This window comes from Lagenorhynchus albirostris, chromosome 1 (genome assembly GCF_949774975.1).
Source record: "Lagenorhynchus albirostris chromosome 1, mLagAlb1.1, whole genome shotgun sequence".
Classification (NCBI taxonomy): Eukaryota; Metazoa; Chordata; class Mammalia; order Artiodactyla; family Delphinidae; genus Lagenorhynchus; species Lagenorhynchus albirostris.
Genome location: NC_083095.1, coordinates 81,056,641 through 81,076,961, shown reverse-complemented (window position 1 = coordinate 81,076,961; position 20,321 = coordinate 81,056,641). Strand labels below are relative to the sequence as shown.

Sequence of the window (20,321 nt, the reverse complement as noted above, 5' to 3'; positions counted from 1 at the left end):
TAGGGTTGAGGTTGAGAAAAATGATAGACTGATTTTTTTCTGGATAAACTATATATGATGACAACACGGCAAGGTTGTTTTCAGATGGTCAAGATGTTAACATGTTGCCTACAGGCATGTGAGTCTGAGTCCTTAGTCACCAATTCTTGTAAGAAGAAATAGTGTACTTTGAGAGATTGATGGGGCTTTTTAGATTATTTTGCCCCCAAAGTATTGCCCCGCACCCCAGAACAAATTTGCTTGCTAGTAGCTCTGTGTGCTTAGTTAAAGTCATTGCATACAGGTGACAAGTGTACAGCTCTGTCCTTAAGGCTGGTCTGTTTCATGTGCTGTTCCTACTCTCCATTTCTGCCAGAGGAAATTCCATCTCTTGCCTGCCTTCATGTGGTGCTGATAAAGTCCTTCCTGTACATTAGAATTCCTGTTTTCCTTTAAGCAACAGCAGGGTATTGGGAATGATCAGGAAAGGGGAGGAGGAACAGGAGAAGAATACACTCAGCAAAGTAGCGTGAGCTATAACTCCCGGCTTACCTTCCGTGTCCCTTAAAACAAGCAGTTCTTCCAGGAGAAAGCACTGCTCTGTGACTTTAAGCCTTCCATGCAGCTCAAAAGGAAGTCCTTTCCATCTTATTAGATGGGTTACAGTTCATAGTTGTTTCATTTTCTGATTGTTGTTTGTGCAAATTAAAGCAGAAGGTATTGATTCAGTGATTAATATTATTGTCTCTGTTGGTTGTATAATAAGTTGACGATAATTTTGAGAGTCAGTAGGGCAGTGTATTTGATGTGAAGGGCTGTCCCATACATTCTACAGTCTGTGAATTTTTTAAGGGAGTCATAGAGTTTTGTAGATGTTAATGTTCTGAAGTATTTGGTATCCAAGAGCACTGGGACCTATTTCTTGGAAGAGTGTGCCCTAATTAAGATAGCAGGCTTTTAGAGTTTTAAGGAGGTTTTCTTTTCCTAACTTTAAAAATTCACTTTATTGAGGTATAATTTGTATTATAAAATGCATCTGGTGTATAAGCATCTATTTCAGTTGGTTTTAGCAAATGTGTACACTGATGTAACCATCACTTCATCATGATTTTAGAGCATCTTTTCTTTCTTTTGGTACCTATTGCTGAAAAGACAACATACTGTGACATGGCATCTATATGTGCCTAATTCCCCAAATACTAATATGTACGTACTTTTTGTCTCTCTCTGCACCTTTCCTCTTGATTCCTCATTTATGGCTGAAATGGTAACTGTGGGAAAATTCCTTGGCCTCCTGACATCAGAATCCTGCATCTTGGCGAGACCACGATGATGCAACTTCCACCCACTCAGCAGGCACCCCAGGGCCCTCCAGTGGGGGCCATGCATCCCAGAGTGGAGACAACAGCAGCGAACAAGGTAAAAGGTCAAGCATTCTCCCTGTGCAAAGTGGGCATGACTAAAATAACTTCAATATTTTATGATATTGGTACATCTGCCTCCCTGTAAACAGGAGAGTGGCAGGTTAGGGAGTGTCATCAGCTGCTATTTAGGGAGACAGTATTTCCTTTCCTTAACTTACATTACTTACAAAAAAAAAAAAAGGCCAAAGTGAGATGTCTAATCTTTAAGCAGGCATTACAATAACAATCGATTAGTTCTGCCAATTCTTTTACAAATTTGGTTATCTGCACTTTACTCCTGTGTGTAAGTAAATAGAATGACAGACCTACTTTGCTGATATGATGCAGTAGTTGGAATTATACTATAAATGGGATATTTTATTCGTAACATCAACTATGAGGGTTTTCTATAATCAGGCAATGTTGCCTCTAAAGCACACATGATGCAAAAATCTGTTCTTTTTAGCCCCAAAGTACTGTGTGAATTTTATATGGAATCATGTTTTGGGAAGGTGGATTTTGAAATTCTTAGATTATTTGTCCCCATTTCCATTCAGCTGACGTGGTGACTTTTGTCAACAAATCCTAAAAATTAGAATAATCAGAAGGCAAGGGGGACGTCAACTACAGGTGACAAGGAAGCCTAGAGTAATTTAGAATAAATTTGACCATTGAAGACTCACCTATCACACAGAGAGCAATTATATATTGGTAGGGATGACTCTTCTGTGGCTAAAATAATAATTTAAAAGAAGATGCATTATTGAATGTGGGCCAGGAAAGTGTATAGATTTTACTTTTTAATATTTTACATTAGATGGTGTCTGATCTCCTAGGTCTATTTCATCTCTATTATGACTGTGTTTATGGCCACAATATTCAAGCATTAGACAGTCTTCCAAGTGGAGGACAGTTTTAACAGCTTGAGCTGTAGTCATATATGCCATTTAGAAAAGGGTGGTTGATGTAGGGCGAGGGCCTTTACTACTCCAAGTTCCCGGCCATGGATTTTGGATTCCTAGTATTCTAGAAGAGTCTAGAAAAGTGTCCCTTCTAGGATGCCATTAACTTATGAATGGGTCCAACTTAGAACCTAGGTTTAACAAGTTGCAGCTAACACAGAAATGAATACTGTCAGATGGTAAATTGTGGAAGAACTTGTGAACTGTATCTGTTTAGGCTTTCTATACCGTTTTTATTAGACCACTTAGACAGTATGTAAGAAAACTAAACTATAAGGCATTCTGAAGATGAAATGTATATACATTCAGTAGATCTGCAACGCAGTGGCTTCACTGTGTTTCCATGTCATGGAGAAGGACTTCTTGGTGTGGTTAAATCTGAAAAGCTTTCTAAGACTCCGCCCTTCCCCTGCACCCCAAATTACTGTGCCACAAAGGAGGGAATGTATTTATTAATAAAAGCAAATTACCCTAAACATGGTACGAGAGAGGGGGAAAGGAGAAGCAGACTTAATGGTCTAATGAGGCTATCTTCCAAAGACTGTTGTGTGTGAGGCTCGCTTTGACCTTTCACTTTGCTCAGGAGCCTGGCGCTTCATTTTTCACATTCTTGCAATTACGTTAACGCTTCAAGCATTTCTGACTCAAAGTCAGCTAGCAACACCAGGCATAACTCGACACTGTGAGTTTTTCTCCTCTCTGTAGATTCATTAACAGGTCACCAAGGTCCCAACTGAAATTTAAAACTGACTGGTTCAGTTGGCTTGGTTGAGTTATGGCCAGCAAGGTAGCAGGAGAGGACCAGAGAGAAGGGAAGGCAGAGAAGGACGACCCTGAGGTTTGGGGCACAGGACGGCTGCGGCCACGGCCAGGGCATAGAGTTTTATCATTTTGGTTAGTTTTGCTGGCTTATTAGTTTTGCTTTTGTTTTTGGTCAGGAAAGAGAAAAACTCTGAGACCAAGACACTGGGTAAAAACCATAACACACAAACCTCTGTGTTGTGGGTAGCTGCGCCCACTGATGCCATGTTAAAGGATTTGATCTCTGTAGGATTTTGTTCCTTTAATCATATCTCCATGGGATTAAAGAATGGACATGAAAAAAATAAAAAAATAAAAAAAAAAAAAAGAATGGACATGGTAGCTTATGTATTTTGAGTACGAGGAAGTCAGTCATTTTACTGTATTAAAGTGTGAGGGACAAAAAAAGTTATGATCCCTAGAAAATGAAGACTCTCTTGGCATGGAGAATTTCCTACCTGGCTGACCACATCAGTGACTCCAAAACACATGTTGAAGGGTATTCTATATATGTTTTCAAGGTATTTTGTCCCACCAAATTGTCCAGAGTAGCTTTCTGTGGGAAAGATTAATTATCTGCTTCAGGGCAAAGTCAACAGAGATATTGACTGAAATCACATATGCTTATCTTAGGTTAAATCTTAGGGTCGATGTATAATGGAAAACCTACGAAGGAAATTTATGTTCTTCGTATTAAATATATTAAAGTGTTTCATTGGAAATCAAGCATTTTAGTTTAGAAAAGAGTTTTCTTGCTTATTCAGAATTTATTAGCACAACAGGCATATGGAAAACTGTAAAATGATTCAGTTTCAAAACAAATTATGATAAACAGAAAAAATAGGGATGAATTGTACTAAAGACAATGTTTTCATACACATTTTAAATTAAACTTTAATAGCCATATGCTGTAAAACAATATATGCATTTATGTTGCTTTATAATTTGGGGAATATTTCTACTAAAATGAGTCATACACATCTTTACTTTGGAACTTAAAAATATCTCATTATTTTATGACTTGACAGGGAAAGAGCTACAGTTACACAGGTGAAAGGTCATCTTTTCCTTCTCCGTGTTTGTGCAGCAAACCAAAAGGAGGGGGAAAAATCAAATTTTAAAAATATTCTAAGAAACAAACTTGATAAAATGTGAAACCTGACCTTACTATCTTTTCCACACAGCACATGCCTAGCAGTAAACTACATAAATAGGAACCAGACTAATTCACTCTGATTTCTTTGGCTAAAAGCAGCTAAAGGAAGGGAGTTTATCTTGTTAGTCACATGAAAATGAAGAAAAAAGTCTGGTTTTTCAGGGATAAAATTAGGGTGCAGACTGAGACTCTGGGGAAGTAACTGGCCCTCTTTGTGTCTGGCTTCCCATCAGTAAAATTGGGCTTGATAATAAGGCTTGGGGTCCCTAATTCTGTACCTGATGAGTCAAAAGCTGCTTTGTATTTCATTGTGGGTTTTGCCAGAGTAAAGACTAGGAAGCAGCCCCCTTGTTCACAGAGCACTTCGAGAGCCTTAGATGAAAGGCACAATATATGTACAAAGTATTATTATTATTGATGGGTTTGTGTAACTCCCATTAACGCTGATGGGAGTTATGCATGTGAATTGGCAAGAGAATAGACCTCTCAGTGTTTAGAGCACATGAAATTTACATTTTTTTCCAGTGCTGTAATTGAGATGTTGACAAATTGGAGGATATTGATGAGCCTTTGTTTTAAGTATTTAGTGCCAAGTTTGTTTTATTTTTTCACGGTTTGAACAATGGTGTGGGTTCAGCAGCAGTGAATAAAAAGGGTAGAGTAAAGATAACTTTGTATTTCAATATTTTGATGTACCAGTATGAAATAAATTGTCTTAGGCAAATGGAATATGCTGTTTTAATCATTAGCTAGGCATGAAAGAAAAATTGATGTTGACATCTTTGCTGTAAAATTGTTGTAATGGGGCCTTCCTTACAATTCATTTTTGTAAAATTCATTTTGTACATTCTGCAGCAATTGAACAATCCCTGCACTGTGAATAGGCAGGATTCCCAGAAATACCGAGACAGTTGGCCCAGTAACTGCTGAGCTCACACTGCACACCACACGCACGTTAACCATACTGTTGCCAGACCCAGTTTAACCTAAATCCATTAGCATTCGAGCATCTATACGTCTCTCATCTTTCAGGACGCAGGGCTGTACAAGCCAGCATAGTTCTCCTCAACTCTGCCACCTACCAAACTTCTCTGTTGATGTCTCTTTCTATCATCCAGGCAATGAGACTAGAATTCCATAGCTAGATATTTATTTATTACACAGCTCTTCAGAAATCATGGTGTTGAAATCTAAAAATACCCACCGTAGATTTAGTGTGTTTATAGGTAAGCAAGAGTCTAAGATAGGATTACACTGTTGAGTTATTATATAATGCATGAAATAGTATCTTCTCCACCAAAATATTCCAGTTCTATATTTAAAGGAGGAGAGGGAAAAAAACCTCAAACCCACTTACATGGGTCCTGAATATGTTCTACTGGGATTTCTTATTCAGTCTAGGAAAACTCTGTCAATGGAATGTTTTCATAGTGGCGGCAATCTCTTTAAAATAACCCTAAATACAATATGACAGATGCCATCTGGCATAATCTTTTGCTAGTTGCTTTTAACTTTTATTTTTCCTAGAACTAAGTTCATCCAAAACTGGTCACTTACTGCTATGATAAATATGGTGACATTTCTTTTCCTTCCTGTCCTCCTAATTGTATCAGAAGATTCACTGAGAATGTAACTGAGAATCGAACATTGCCACAGAAGAAGCTGTTGTATTATAGAATATTTATGTTGCATTTTCATTCTCTTTTGGCTCCCCAAATAAAGTAAAAAAGAATACTATCCTTTAATCATCAGCAAACATGCAAATAATTTCTGTTGATTTTCTTAGGACTTTTTAGAATAGCAACCGTTAGAAATAAAATTAAACTCTTCTAATAAATAAATGCTCTAGGAGCATGTAATGGTGCCCATAAATACTTAAAGCTTTCTATAATTGCTGTTAATTTTGAGTAATTTCTTCCTATATGTATCAATTTACTTGAAAAACCCGGAGTTGGGATTTCTAGATTTTTTTTTAACTTAGTCATGTAAAGGGATGTCTCCTGATGCCAGTTAGAGTTTAATTTAGAGTAGTAATTAAACTTGAATACTGCCTCATAAACAAAAGATAAACAATAAACCAACCACGTTCCCTACTGTTTCATAGCTTTCTTTCCCAGATGTTTTAGCCTGATAATTTTTACACAGTGAACTACCGAACATGGAGTTGTGGACAGAGGTTGAGAAAGAGTTTTCTTTTTTGTTTTTTTTGGTTTGGTAATCTTTTTTTTCCCTCCAAAAGTCAAAATGCAGAGGATTTTCCACTATTTAGATTTTTTAAAAATTCTGATAAATACTTAATGCAGATGTGCTTTAAAGATAACTCTAGTTCGTTTCCTTAGGTGTGTTCTCTTTTTTTCCTTTAAAATGAATCTTGTCATGAATGTCTTTTACACTTAGTAATGTAAAGAAGAACATATTTTTGCTTAAGTAAAATCCTGATAGCAAGTCAGAGAAAGGAAAGGTTGACAATGGAAAATTTTTTTCCCCCTTTTCCTCCACTTTTCATCCCTATTCATCCCCCGCCCCCCCCCCCCCCCATGACCAGTGTCACTTTGTGTCTGTACTCTTCCTTGGGCTACAAGGGTTCTCTGTCCAGTTCTGGACCAGTCCACTGTCAGCCATGATCTTTCTAATTGTCAGGTACTAGTCGGTGTTCAATGCAGAAGCCATGTTATTTTCACTGGGTGGGGTAATTACTGAAAGCTGAGAATAGCTGCACTAAAGACAGAGGGATACTTTCATGATCCCATTAGCATAAGAGTGGGTAAATTATTCATGCCAAGTGAGGATTCTATGGGGAAAAGTATAGTTAATGCACATAGTTTTTAAATGTATCCCTTTCTGCTCTGAGACTAAATTCTTGTTGGAATCTGTTCTCAGACATTTACGGGAAAGCTCTGGTGGCGTGTTAGATGCAGTTCATCCCATTCTGTTTGCAGCACTCTCAATAGAGACCATCTGGCAAAGATCCAAAAGGTGATTAAACAAAATGATCAGCTCTTGTTGCTGTGTTACATGTCCAATACTCCGGATTAAAAAACATGACCCACGACAGTCAAGCTAACGTCATGCCGTTTCCCCTTCCCCCTCCCCTTTCCGTGTAAGAATTCAGATGGTCCACAAATGTGTGTGCCATCTTTGTGTCCTTATGGCCCATAATCATGAACAGGTTGTGCAAATGGCTCTTTCTGTAGCACTGTCTGTTCCAGCAGCATAGAAGCATTTCATATTAATTGGGTCAGTCTAATATTCATATTGACATGGGGAAAAATTACTAAAATTTATTCTTATAACAGACAATGAATATGTGTGCTTTCTGCCATGAGGGAAGTGAAATCTGACAACTGGCTTGTGCAACTGATTAATTTTTCTTGAAACTGGAGAAAATCAGAGCATGAGAAACTGTCATTCTCTGAAAACAGTGCACAACCCTTTGTAACTAAACAAAATGGATTGGGTGGGGGGCTTTCTGGGAGCTTGTGGAAATGAGCTCTGGTTTTAACGCCATAATCAGGGATGAATTTACAGTGCCATTCAGAGGCATCCTCCCTCCCCATAAACAAGCTGATAATCACAGGGAAGCTGACTTCCAATTAGCTTTTCCTTCCCTTACACGGATCAGGGTGTTTATATGTCCTCCTTAAGCTTTAATATGTCACTCCTGAGTTGGTACATCTCATGTCACGTTCAAAAGTTTGGAAATAAAATGTTTTATTATGAGGAAATCCTGCTGATAAGCAAGGTAATTTTCAACCAATCATTTCACGATTGAGTTAAGGTAAAAATGCCAAGATCTGTGACTAGCGGACAGATGTATCTTATCTTTGGGGGTTTGCACCAAATGCCAAGTAGAAATATAAATTGAACAAACCCCAGGCATTGTGAGGAAGTGATTGAAGAAATATTGAGATGAAATCTTGGAATGAACTCTGTATGTATTTTTATAACAATGCAGTGAATTGCTTACATGTCACGTTTGCATAAACCTGAACTCTGATTTTATTAAGGGGCAGTTTCATGTAGGTTAGTTAAGGCATTCAGAACATGAGACCATTACTAGGTTAATCAGAGATTATGCCTGACCGTTTAATATTGTGGAAATTGTGGATATTATAGGATGAATTTGAGTGCACATGTCCAGAAAAGATAAAGAATAAAGCAGAAAGAAAAAAATTCTTTAGAACCACTTTCAAACATCCTCAGACCTGTCAGCTCCCCTTTCTAAGGGAGGGTAAGGCAGTGGGTTAGAAATACAGCCGGACACAGTACTCAGGGAGGGGAAGTGAGGATCCCCTGGAGTCAGTGCAGTGTGGCAGATGAAAGGGACTTGCATAGCCTTGGGGGTCTTAAGGCTATTATAGGGCAACTCATGCTCTGTTATCATGCTGATTTTTCAATTGATTTTCGGCTGAACAGTACTTGTTGAAGCCCTCCAGAGCATCAGACACAGCCTTATGGTGCTATACATTGTAATACACGTGTTCTATTTTTTCCCTTCATTGTCTTGTCTTTACTTCGGAAGAATAGTCTATAATGACGCCATGTTATTTTTCTCCCTTTTCTCTGTCTTTCTTATTTCTACCCTCAGAAAGTTCCTTGAAATTCTTATTGTTTTAAATTTAGGAACGGGGGTGGTGGGGTAGTGGGAGAATAACTTTTTCTTCTTCTTCCTATGTGACATTTGCTTTTAATTTGGTCTTTAAAAATATTTTGATGTCACAGCAGACAATAATATAAACCATTTTTATCTACCAAATTTATCCCTCAGTAGTCGTGAGCTATTCACTCCCTTTCTAACGATCAGCAAGAAAACAACTATGGGATTTCACTGAAATCTGATTTCTCGTTAAAATGAAAGTAAACCACTCTGATATCCCTTCTATACAGCAATAAGGTCCCTTGGCTTGCTGGAAAGCCAGGTCTTGAAAAGGGAAATAATGGAGCGAGATCTAAAGGAAGTGTGTCCCTCTCCTTCTGTCTAGGGAATTCTTACTGAGGAAAATCTAATTCTAGTGTCATCTCCTCCAGGAAGCCTTCCCGATTTGCCCGGGGCATAAGCCAGTGTTCTCTTCTCTGCACCCCAGTGGCACCTTCTACCTCTATTTTAGCATCTTTCACATTTTGTGTTGTAATTATTTGGTTCCTGGTCTGTCACCCTGCTTTTTCAAGGCAGAAACGATTACTTACTCAGCTGTCTAGCAGTAGTAGGTCCATTTCTGAATCAATAAGCAAAATCCACAGATTTCAGTTTTTTTAAGGTGGAAACAATTCGATCAAAACTTTGTGCTCATCAGCTCTATTTCTTAACATATTGATACATTTGAAAAAAATCCTATTACATCCTTAAGAGATAATAAAAATTATTTTCTTTTACTAAAATGTTATTGTATGCAACGCTGCCTTAAATAAGGCAACGGCTATCAGCTTAAACTTAGAATTATTTTGGTTACAGGTAGGGTCTTAAATTTTAGATTCTTATTTTAAATAGTATTTTTAAGACAATAGTTAAAATGGGATTTGTCTTATTTGTTCTTTAATGTTGTCTTAAATTATATACATATGGTCAGAATTTGGACATGGGATTTCTTTTCATAATGTTATCTATACAAAAGTAAGTGTATGGATATGTCTTGTAGTGTAATGTAATGTAATGTAACAAGGGAAATTGCTTAATGCGGCAAATAGTTTCCCCATGATGAACTCAGGGTCCACTTTGCTTGTACTTCTTGTTTAGGATGAGACTGACCTTGGGGGAAGCCATGGGTCTTCACATACAGGTATAAGAGTCTGGAAGTAATTCTTGAATTTTTAGGCTGCACATGCTTTTGTTGATTTCCTACATATGCCTTCCAGTTTTTTCATAGTTTGCTTTTGAGCAGGTTTAATTTACTTTTAGTGATGTAAGCAAGCCCTGTATCGAGCCCTTTTTCATCCGCTTGAGGTTCTGTCTAGAATCTCGGACTGCGAGTCAAGAGGCCTGTGTGCCTTAGGGTCAGGTTTGCACTGAAAAGGGCACAGACTTAGGAGGCAGAGAGACATGGGTTCAAATCCCAGTTTTACTCAACGTCTGCTAGATTCAGTTTCTCCATCTGCAAAGTGGGGAAAAACTACTTACCCTCAAGGTTGTCCTGGAGATTATATTATATTACGTGAGACCTCATGGGTTAAACACATAACATTGCCTGGAACCAGTAACTGTTAGTTCCTTTATTCCCCTGTCCTCCTGTCCTATACCGACTCTAATTAGCTCTATGGCCTTGGATGAGTCTCTTAATCTCTTCAGACTTTCGCTCAGTTATGAAATAGGACTGAATTAGATGATCTTTTACATTCAAGCGCCAGGAATCTAATGTTTACATTCATGGGTCTTATTTTTTCTTCGTGCATTTTATCTTTTAACATAGAAGAAGGCTGCAAGTATTTTGGTTTTTGCTTTTTTGTTTTACATCAGAGGTGTAGCATGAGCATTTTTGTTTCCTTCATTTTACAGGATAGTTATAATATGTAGTGAGATAATGTTCTTCATTTCTTGCTTTTGTTTACAAGGAAAGACTATTCTTCCTGGTTTGGTAAGAGAATAACTAGGCCTTAGAGTTGATTTTCTGAGGACGGCAGACTGTCACAATTCAGCTGTAGGACACTGAAGGTGGGGCATTAATATCAGAAGTGTGAGGTGTATTTTGTAAACACAGAGCGACTTCTCCATTATCCATTATCTAATCAATTAGAATCTCTCTCTCTGTTGGCATTTCTGTATGTCACAAGTAGAATAATAAAGGATAATCATTACAGAGGCTGAGACCCTATCCTGAAATGGATTCCAAAAGTCTAAATAATTTTCAGGAGAATTATACAGTTAAGAATATTTTACTGTGCTCTATTTTTAGACCAATAATTCATACCAGGTGAAGCTGTTACCCTTTTGTCAGTAGAAGTTTTGCTTCATCAAAACGCTCATTCCTTAACCCTCACCGCCAGCTAGAGATGTCACTGTGGCCTCAAAACCAAGCATTCGGTTTTTTTTTAAGTTTGGAGATTTACAAAAGTAGGCTAGGAGTGTAAAATTTCATATTTCTTCTTCCAGCTAACATTTGTAACAAATGCCACCCGCTGAAATAAAACCTCCAAAATCTCTATGTACTAAATGTGAATGATGTAGAAAAGTTGATAAATCATGGATTATTGAAAGCTTGTGGAATCTACCTTGTGGGTGTCCTTTTATGACACGTTGTCACACACCAGGGCTGATATGTACATATACCTGTCTGGAGGCGGGAAGCTCTCGATCTCTCAAGACCTCTTCTAAGTGTATGTTGCTTAAAATCAATACACAAAGATATTCATTGAACAAGGCACTCTGGGAATAAAACTATGAAAATTACAAGGGTCCCTGCTTTCAGTAACTTACCGTCTCCCGTGAGGTGGGGGGCAAGCATGCAAGTAAGTCTTAAGCAAGGCAGATAGTCAGTTCTGGGGCATGGATGGAGGAAGGCCTGTTGACACAGAGGGCGTGGGGTATGCGGAGGGAGGAGCTTTGGAGGCACGCGGCTCTGAACACTCAGCCTTGCCCTGCCACTTATAAGCAACAATCTTTCTGAATGTTAGTTTCTTCACCTGTGAAATGGGAACAATAATTATCTCATAGGGTAACTGCTAGGATTAAATAAACACTAGTTTTTAAAAAGTCTAGCTTGGCGATTAACGTGGACCCCCCCACCCCAGTATTCTCTTCTTTTAACATTTATTGACCATGTCATTGAGGGGAATCACTATCCTAGATGCTAGAGATACATGGCTCATAAGATGTGGTGCCTCTCCTCTTTATACTCTTTAGTAAGTAACCAGAAATGTAAACGGATAAATGCGCAGGCTTCTAACATCGCATATAACTTACTGGTTGTAAGGTATTGCAGACGAGGGCGTGATTAATTCTGTCTGAAATCTCTGTGGAAGGCTCCACAAAACTGGGGAGGCTTTAAAAGACTTTGATGGCCTTCAGTGGGTGTTTCCAGGCCAACAAGGTAGGGAGTGGACGGGAAACAGATGGAGGAGCCGGTGCAGAGGCCCCGAAGTGTGAGGCAACATGGCATGTTCAGGGCAACAACCAGATTGATGCTGCTGTTTGTGAGAGAGGCTGCATGGGGAAGAGGGTGGCTGGAGAGGCAAGTAGGGGCTGTAAGTGAAGATCCTTGTTTACCAGGCTAAGAAGCTTATACTTAATCCTGTAGAGCACTGTTTACCAAACTTTTCTGGAGATAAGGAGCTCCTAAGGGGCTTGTGCATACAGATTCCCAGGCAGACCACAGCCACACAGAATCAGGATCTCCATGGGAGGTCCTGGGCATCTGAATTTTTAATCCATGCCCCAGGGATATGGGTTTACCATTAAAGAAATTTAAGTGAAAGGAGTTTATGATGAGATTTATATTTTTTTAAAAAGCTCTTTGAGAATGTGGAGAGTACATTTGAGGAAAACAAGACTAATTATAGAGTAAGGGTTAATAGTCCAGAGGGCAGATGAGGGCTGAACTAAGACAGTGGCAGTGGAGATGGAGGTGAGAGGACTGATAGATTACATGTAGGAAGAAGGGAAGGGGACAGAGTCCAGAATAATATGCCAGCCTCTCCCTTGGTGTAGGTACCATAGTCTAGATAGTTTTCTTTTTCCCTGCCATGAGTTTTGAAGTATGGACATCTATCAATCAATGGAGAAGATAAGGAATAATATTCCACTTACACATGCAAGGTTGTTCAAGTAGAAACGAATGATGCATGTTGGATGAATAATGATTTTTTTCCTGGTCGTGAGGTACGATAACTTAGGGGCAGTGCAGTACAGTGGTTAAGGAGGTAGCCTCTGGCATCGCCCTGCATGCCTTTAAATCCTCAGATCTGTCACTCGTCATGGGCAATCCTCCACTTTATATCTGTAGAACAGGAGTAATAAATATCTAATCTAATAGATATGGGGAAGTAAGGATTGAATGATGTGATGTCTCTAAAATGACAGTAATTTTATGCTTGGTTCATAGTAAATAAAATATTATAAGTATTTTTTATTTAAAAGTTGCTTTTAAAAGAGTTGACAGCTGACCCTGTACAACTGACATCATGATGAGGAACCTAAAAATGCAATCCTGCATTCATCCCTGGGAAAGCGAAGTTACGGGCTCTACAGCTGGTAGAGCATCTACATGCCCTGAGCCCAGCCCTAAGCCCTGCCACTAGCCCCAGGCTCATCAAGTGGAAAGTAATTCCTTCCCTCTGAAGTCCTATTGCACATTTTTCTGATTCTCTCCTCTGACAATCAGGTTCCCCCTGTGCTATAGTAATTGGTTACATGACTTATTTATTATCCTGTTTGACTGTAAGATTCTTGAGGACACTTTCCATGTCTTAAGCATCTTCCCTGTTTGCCCCTGCATTGTACTATGATAACATAGGAGGCCTTCAATAATAATTATTATTTTTTTCGAAAGGAGGATTGGGTCCATATTGTGAAGGACATTGAATAGCAGGCTGGGGAGTTTGTGCTTGATTTGGTAGGTAATGGGGACCTATTGAAGATTTTTGAATGGGGGTAGTGACATAATCGCCTTCCTTCTGAATGCCAATGACAAATTCTTCACTATGTCTTCAAAACAGCAGACCCATATGCTTGCCTGAAATACTGTCTATTTGAAAGAGTGGATATTCTTTTGAATGAAGAAACAAATTGCAAATAGCTTAAAAAAAAAAAAAACTTTGACATTCTCTCTTAAGTAATTTAAACACTTAAATTATTGTGATTCACAAAGGTCCCGAGTATGTAACTTCATTCTAGAAACGTTTATGAGGACACATTTTGGTAAATTTTTATAGTGTTGTTATAATTATTATCAACTAGAAAGGACTGAGTAAATATATCTTCTTCAATATTTGGAAAACTATGGTTCCATGGATATTTGAATAGACATCACTTTAAAAAAATAAAAGGACTTTGTGGTTAAATAGATTGAAAGCCGGAGTGGAGCAGGGTTTTCTCTAGTATAGGAATGTTCAGATCCTCTAATTTGCTAATGTGCATTTTAAGTCTTCAAGGAGTAGAAACACAGGCTTCCTAGACTCACTTAACCATTGAAACCCTTTTTTGCATTATCTCTGGGGACCAATCTTCCCCAGAACACACTCTGGAAAACGCTGTCCTCGACTGCTTCTTTCATTGAAGTACTCTCAGATAGGGTTTAATATCCTAGGGAGTCTTCTTGCATCTCGTATTTAAAAGGCAGGTCAGCATGGGCTCAGGATCAATTTTCAGTAGTGTAAAAAGCAATTTCCTCTACAGTCTGAAGTCTTGTGGACTTCAACTATACTTGTACAGAATGTTCTGTTAACTTAGCTATTCTTGTAGTTATCCTTGATTGTATTAATCAAACAATGTTTCCTAAATATCCCTTGAGTGTTTAATTCAATGCCAGCCCATTTAGTTACACCCTCAAAAATGTAGAAATGAGGATCCCAGCAGAATCCTGTTATGAATCATATTAACACTTAGTTTGATGCAAAGCATACAATGTACTTTCCTTCCTCAAAAGCAAACTCTTTTTCCTTTTTTAAAGTGGCCGGTGGGTCGGAGGCTGGATGATAAATCCATGGAGGCAGGAATGGGGGTGGGGAGGGAAAACCATCTTCGCTCATTTGGGAGTGGATGGCTTGCGACCCCGTTTGCTTCAGGTGGTGAGCAGTGGACTGGATATGCCATCTACCAGTGGGAAATTTCTGGAAGCAGAGCTGCAAAAGCCCAAGCTGCCTGCATCTAGCTGTTCTGGGATCTCCAGAACGGTTTAGCAGACTGTTAGAACCGGTTGCCACCAGACGAGTGTTGCCTCTCCTGGCAAGAAAATTTTCCCTGACTCTTCCTTATTGTTGGAGGATGCCGGGAGGCGTCGTGTTCAGGGGCATTCAGGAGGTCCCGAATTGCAGTCCCTCTTGGTCACTAAGTGAGGGGGAAGACTTCTGTGTTCAAACGCTCTACTCCTGAGCATTAGGGTGGGATTACCCACCAAAGTGTGTCACCCCCTTTGGGCTGCAGAAGGGAGAATTAGGCTGGGCACATTTGTCTCTCCAGCTTTGAAATGATCAAGAAGAGGCTAGTGGTACAACTAAGACTATCTTTGTAGTATGGTGAGAAAAAGCCTGATTTTGTCTTGTTTGTCAAGAAGTTTATCTACAAGATTTTGAGCTCTTTATAACAGTTAGCTCAGGGAGTTGGAACATTTCTAAAGGATGTCCTCCTTATTTTGTAGATAGGAACATGGACATATTTGGAGAGCCATTGGTCTTTAATATCATTAGTCAGCTTTCAAACCTGAGAGTAGAAACGCGGGTTTACTGGGTAAACAGATGTTGGTGCTTCCGCACATTTCAGCATCGTTATCAGCCGCTTAACGGATGAGCCTTTTCTCCATGTTTCTTATTCTAAATGGAATTCTAGTTGCTCATTTTCTGCCAGTATAAAGCATGAGTTGCTTTCAACTGGCAAAAAGAAAACAAAAATTAGACCCTGGCTGAAATAAAATGACACCAGAGTAATGTGTCAGATTTTTTTAAAATTAGAGAAAAAAGTGGTGCTCTTACACTTTACTGTGTTGTTCCATATGTTGGACATTTAAGGCAGAAATATAGGGGAAGCTTCCCTTTGAATGTCGTCAGGGACCTTGAAACGTGGGAGGACAGTGAAAGCCCTGAGTTCATGGACGTCTTCTGACCTCATACAGCTCCACTCTAGAGACAGTCATCTCTGAAGCTGTGACATTTTAACTGTTTCATCTACACAGATGTACTTTTTTTTTTTAAACTTACTTAAACATACTGGCCTCTTTTTAGGCATGTTATCTGATAACATTTGCTGAGTTTTTATGGTATCCTGGACAGCAGGAGGTAAGGAAAACAGAAGCTGAGAAATCAATCTTGATTACAGAGACTGGCTCACCTACTGCTGGCTCCATAGACCAGCTCTCTGTATCGCCCTCTGTATACCCAGCAAAGTGCTCAGTACGGAGGAGTTTGTGATAAATAGACATTGGTCGAATGGATTGTTGTTTCAACTTGATAATTGGTTAATATCTAATAACTTGTAGCAACTTAGTAGATGGTGTTAGCATTGACTTTGGGATTAATTCCTTATTAGGAGTGTCAGCACACCTGAAATTGTTGAGTTTGTCAAAGTGTCAGTCATCAAATCTGTGATGGATTTATTAGGTGAAATTGAGTAGTCAGAGGTACAAGAAAGCGAGGACAAGGTCATGGCTAGAGATTCCGCCAACTCCTACAAATTTAAGGGAAGTGCCTCTGTGCTCTATGAAGAAATTCAAAAGCGTATAACTTTGTTCTTAAGAGTGTGGAGTTAGTCTAAGTGTGATCTTAGGTGACTGACTTAACGTCTCCAAGCCTAAATTTCCTCAGATAGAAAATGAAGATTACAGAGCTATGTAGAGAAGCTGTGACAATTAAACTAGATAATGTATTTGAGGCTCTAAGTGGTGGGCCAGGCATATATGACACAACATCTCCATAATAATGTGCATATGATCACTGACTATTAGTTTTGAGTCCATAACTTGAACTTTAAGACCACACCACTTTCTGTGGATTCTTATTTTAGGATACAGTATAATATGTTTTTTAAAAATATGAGAATAATAGCTCCAGAATAATTGCCTCTCTATTTCCCCCTGATTCTGGTCCTCTCACACAGACATACAGAGACAGGACTTGTAGGCACAGGAGGCTCAGGAAAGGGGTAAAAATATGGGCGAAGTACGTGACCAAAATTCTCATTTCCTGTGTACTATGCTTTGGTGCTACATCATGCTGTCCCACTGCCCTGTTTTTTGCACTTTCTAGTTTTTATTATCTACCTAAAGGCCAGAATGGAGTGAGTGGAGCCAGATCTGAATATGGCTCTTCCAATTAGCCCGTGGAAGGCGTGATGTGCGGTGGCTTTGTGAGGCCCTGAGGTTATGGCTCAGACTCCAGAGTAGGAAAACCTGGGCAAGGTTCCAACTTCAGCTACCTGTAACCCAGGTTCATATCCTGTAAGGGAGTTTGGTGGAGTGCATGAGGTGATAATATATGCCTGGCATGTACTAACCATCCATTACATGTTCATTGTTATTAATATTATCATCATCTCTTTAAGCTCTCACGGACTTACCTTACATCTCTGTGTGATGCGGCTATTAGGGGATTCCAGGTCTTTTCCAACTCTAACATGCTGTACCTATTAATTTTTAAATAATTTCATTCAAATTCCAAATTACATCTGCCAAGTGATACCTTACACTTGGTTTTACATTTCTGTTTCTTAATATATTCTTACATAAATTTTCATTTGATTCCCCCCAGAATCTCTCAGGTTTATCCCCATTTTTCTGGATAAGGCAGCTTGGCCTTGAAGAGGATCAATTACTTGCCTATCACCATAGAGAAAGGATTTTAATTTTTTTCCTGTTCTATACCTGCAAAGTGAGTTTTGTATAAGAAGGTACTAGGTTCACAAAGGCATAAAATTTAATGAAGGCAACTGATTGTCCTGAGAAAGTCATTAAAATCCCCATATCATTCTCTCTAATCTAAAGGCTGCTACCCTTCTATTATTTCTTTATTACAACCTTTTACTTTTATTTCATCAACTTAAACTGGAGCCTGAGGGAATTCTCTGGTGGTCCAGTGGTTAGGGCTAGGCGCTTTCACCGCCCGGCCCAGGTTGGATTCCTGGTCGGGGAACTAAGATCCTACAAGCCACGTGGCACGGCCAAAAAGATAAAAATAAACTGGAGCCTGAGTTCTCACGTGCCACTTGTTAAAGATTGTAAATCAGTGACTTACACTTTCAAAAAGTAATTTCTTTTCCATCTTTTTTTTCCCCATGTATGTTGGTCAGATCCATGGGGTCAGTCTTGGAGTAGGAAGGGGAGAGGTCAGAAATTGAATTGGTACATTCTAAAGGCTTAGCTCTCTTCTCCTTGGACTTAGAAAATGGCAAAGAATACAAGAGGTGCTGAACCATAAAATAATGAGACTGCTTTTCTTCTAAGACTCGCCAAAACTCTTATAATCACCAACTTCATATAAAGTAAATAATGCTTGTTTGCATTTTACTATTTGCTCTTTGCATCAAACATCCTTTGGCCTTGGGAATAACAAGAAATCTGCCACCCAAAGAAAATCTACCAATTCCATTAGTAGCATAGCAGACAGAATCAAAAGCCTGGAAAGTTAGTGAATGTTTCATATTGTGGGTTTTTTTTATGATACTTTTGTGTGCATAAAAAAGACTGTCTTGGAAATACTCATTTCGATTTTCTTTTTAATTTGCTCACCAATACCACTTAATTACCTCTGCAACCTATTAGAAGCATTCACAAGATGGGCTTAAAAAATTAAGTCAGGATGCTTTCCTTTTAGCTATAAATGGGTTGAGCATTTTATTTTTATCTGGCTGGAAAATATCGAATCAGTAAAATAAAACCACACTCTTTAATTGAAAGGTACTTATGCAATATTCAAACCATAATGTCAGTCACATGTAGTGTTCAAATTCTTTAGAGCTCCTGAAATACTTAAAGGTATCCACAGTATTCTGAGGAAGTTATTTTCTGCCCCACTACAGAATAAAAAAGAATCAATCAGGGCTTCCTCTTCTCTTTGGCAATATTTTTTCTCTAAAGGATTTCTTGACACTCTCTTTAGTTCTTGACTTTGAGGGCTGTTCCTGACAAATCTCCAGAGGTGAGTTTCAGTGCCTATAGTAGTGTCAAAAGCGTGCGATTACATGCCCAGGTGCTATGACCTCACGTTTGATTGCCTACAATGCACTAGATAAAGGGCTTAGACTGCAGCCTACCTAGGGGCTTCCAGAATTTACATTATACAGTTTTTGAAAGAATATAGTTTGAATTGGGGAGCATGAAAGTAGTTCTAATCTCTAGTTGGCCCAATCTTGAAAACTTCTGGGCCACAGTAGGTCGTGAGTCATCTTAGGAATGAGAATATTAAGGCATAGTTTCAAAATCATGTAGCGTCCTATCTTTATAATTTTCTACGCTTTTGTAAAGATCTAAAAAGTACATTTGTAGATACCTAGTTATCTTTGCATTCAACATTTCAATGAGAATTAGTTGCCTAAGAAATCATAGCAGACAGTAGATAATTTATTCCCTCCTTAGAAATGTTGTACTTGTTTGTTGATTTTTTTTTTTTTTTTTTTTGCGGTGCACGGGCCTCTCACTGTTGTGGCCTCTCCCGTTGCGGAGCACAGGCTCCGGATGCGCAGGCTCCGGACACGCAGGCTCAGCAGCCATGGCTCACGGGCCCAGCCGCTCCGCGGCATGTGGGATCTTCCCAAACTGCGGCACGAACCCGTGTCCCCTGCATTGGCAGGTGGACTCTCAACTGCTGCACCACCAGGGAAGCCCTTGTTTGTTGATTTTTGTTCACTAGATTGGGATTGTGGTTTAAAGAGAAGTTAATCCTGACTTTCTTAAAACCTATAGAGTTTCAGGATTTCTTAAAGACAATGGCCTTTGATATTCCAATCCAATAAAAATTTCCCATGCTTAGGTAATTAACTATACCCTCTTTTGTTCAAGTGCTGGGACAACTATACCCTCTTTTGCTCAAGTGCTGGGACAATGTCGATGGTGTTTACATAGTTAAAATTAAGTTGAGAGTTGACTAATTATTCAATTATTTTGACTAATGAAAATAAAAATTAATATTTTATTTTCCATACCAATAGGAAATTAACCTATATTTGTTTAAACTTCTCAATTCACTATGCCTGTGTAAATGTGTTTTACTGTGTTATTTACTATAAGGATTCCTAAAATGTTTCATTATTTCTCTTTTCTTCTAAATTTTTGTAAATGATAATAGAGTTTGTTTGTTTACAGTTGTGGAGATTTACACTATTATCACTGTATGTTATATCTTCACAAAATTACACAGAGATTCCTTATCAGCATTATACACTAAATA

General features: G+C 38.8%; 1 protein-coding gene across 5 annotated transcripts in view; it reads left to right on the top strand.

Annotated features, from left to right (window-relative positions):
* The window catches only part of MEIS2 (Meis homeobox 2), a 201,176-nt gene that overhangs the window by 14,448 nt on the left and 166,407 nt on the right, over positions 1-20,321 (top strand). For all 5 annotated transcript variants that reach the window (XM_060168644.1, XM_060168653.1, XM_060168679.1 and 2 more), the window contains one exon: positions 1,284-1,398. In XM_060168644.1, coding sequence (XP_060024627.1) covers positions 1,284-1,398 — 115 coding nt within the window. The remainder of the gene's footprint in view (positions 1-1,283; positions 1,399-20,321) is intronic.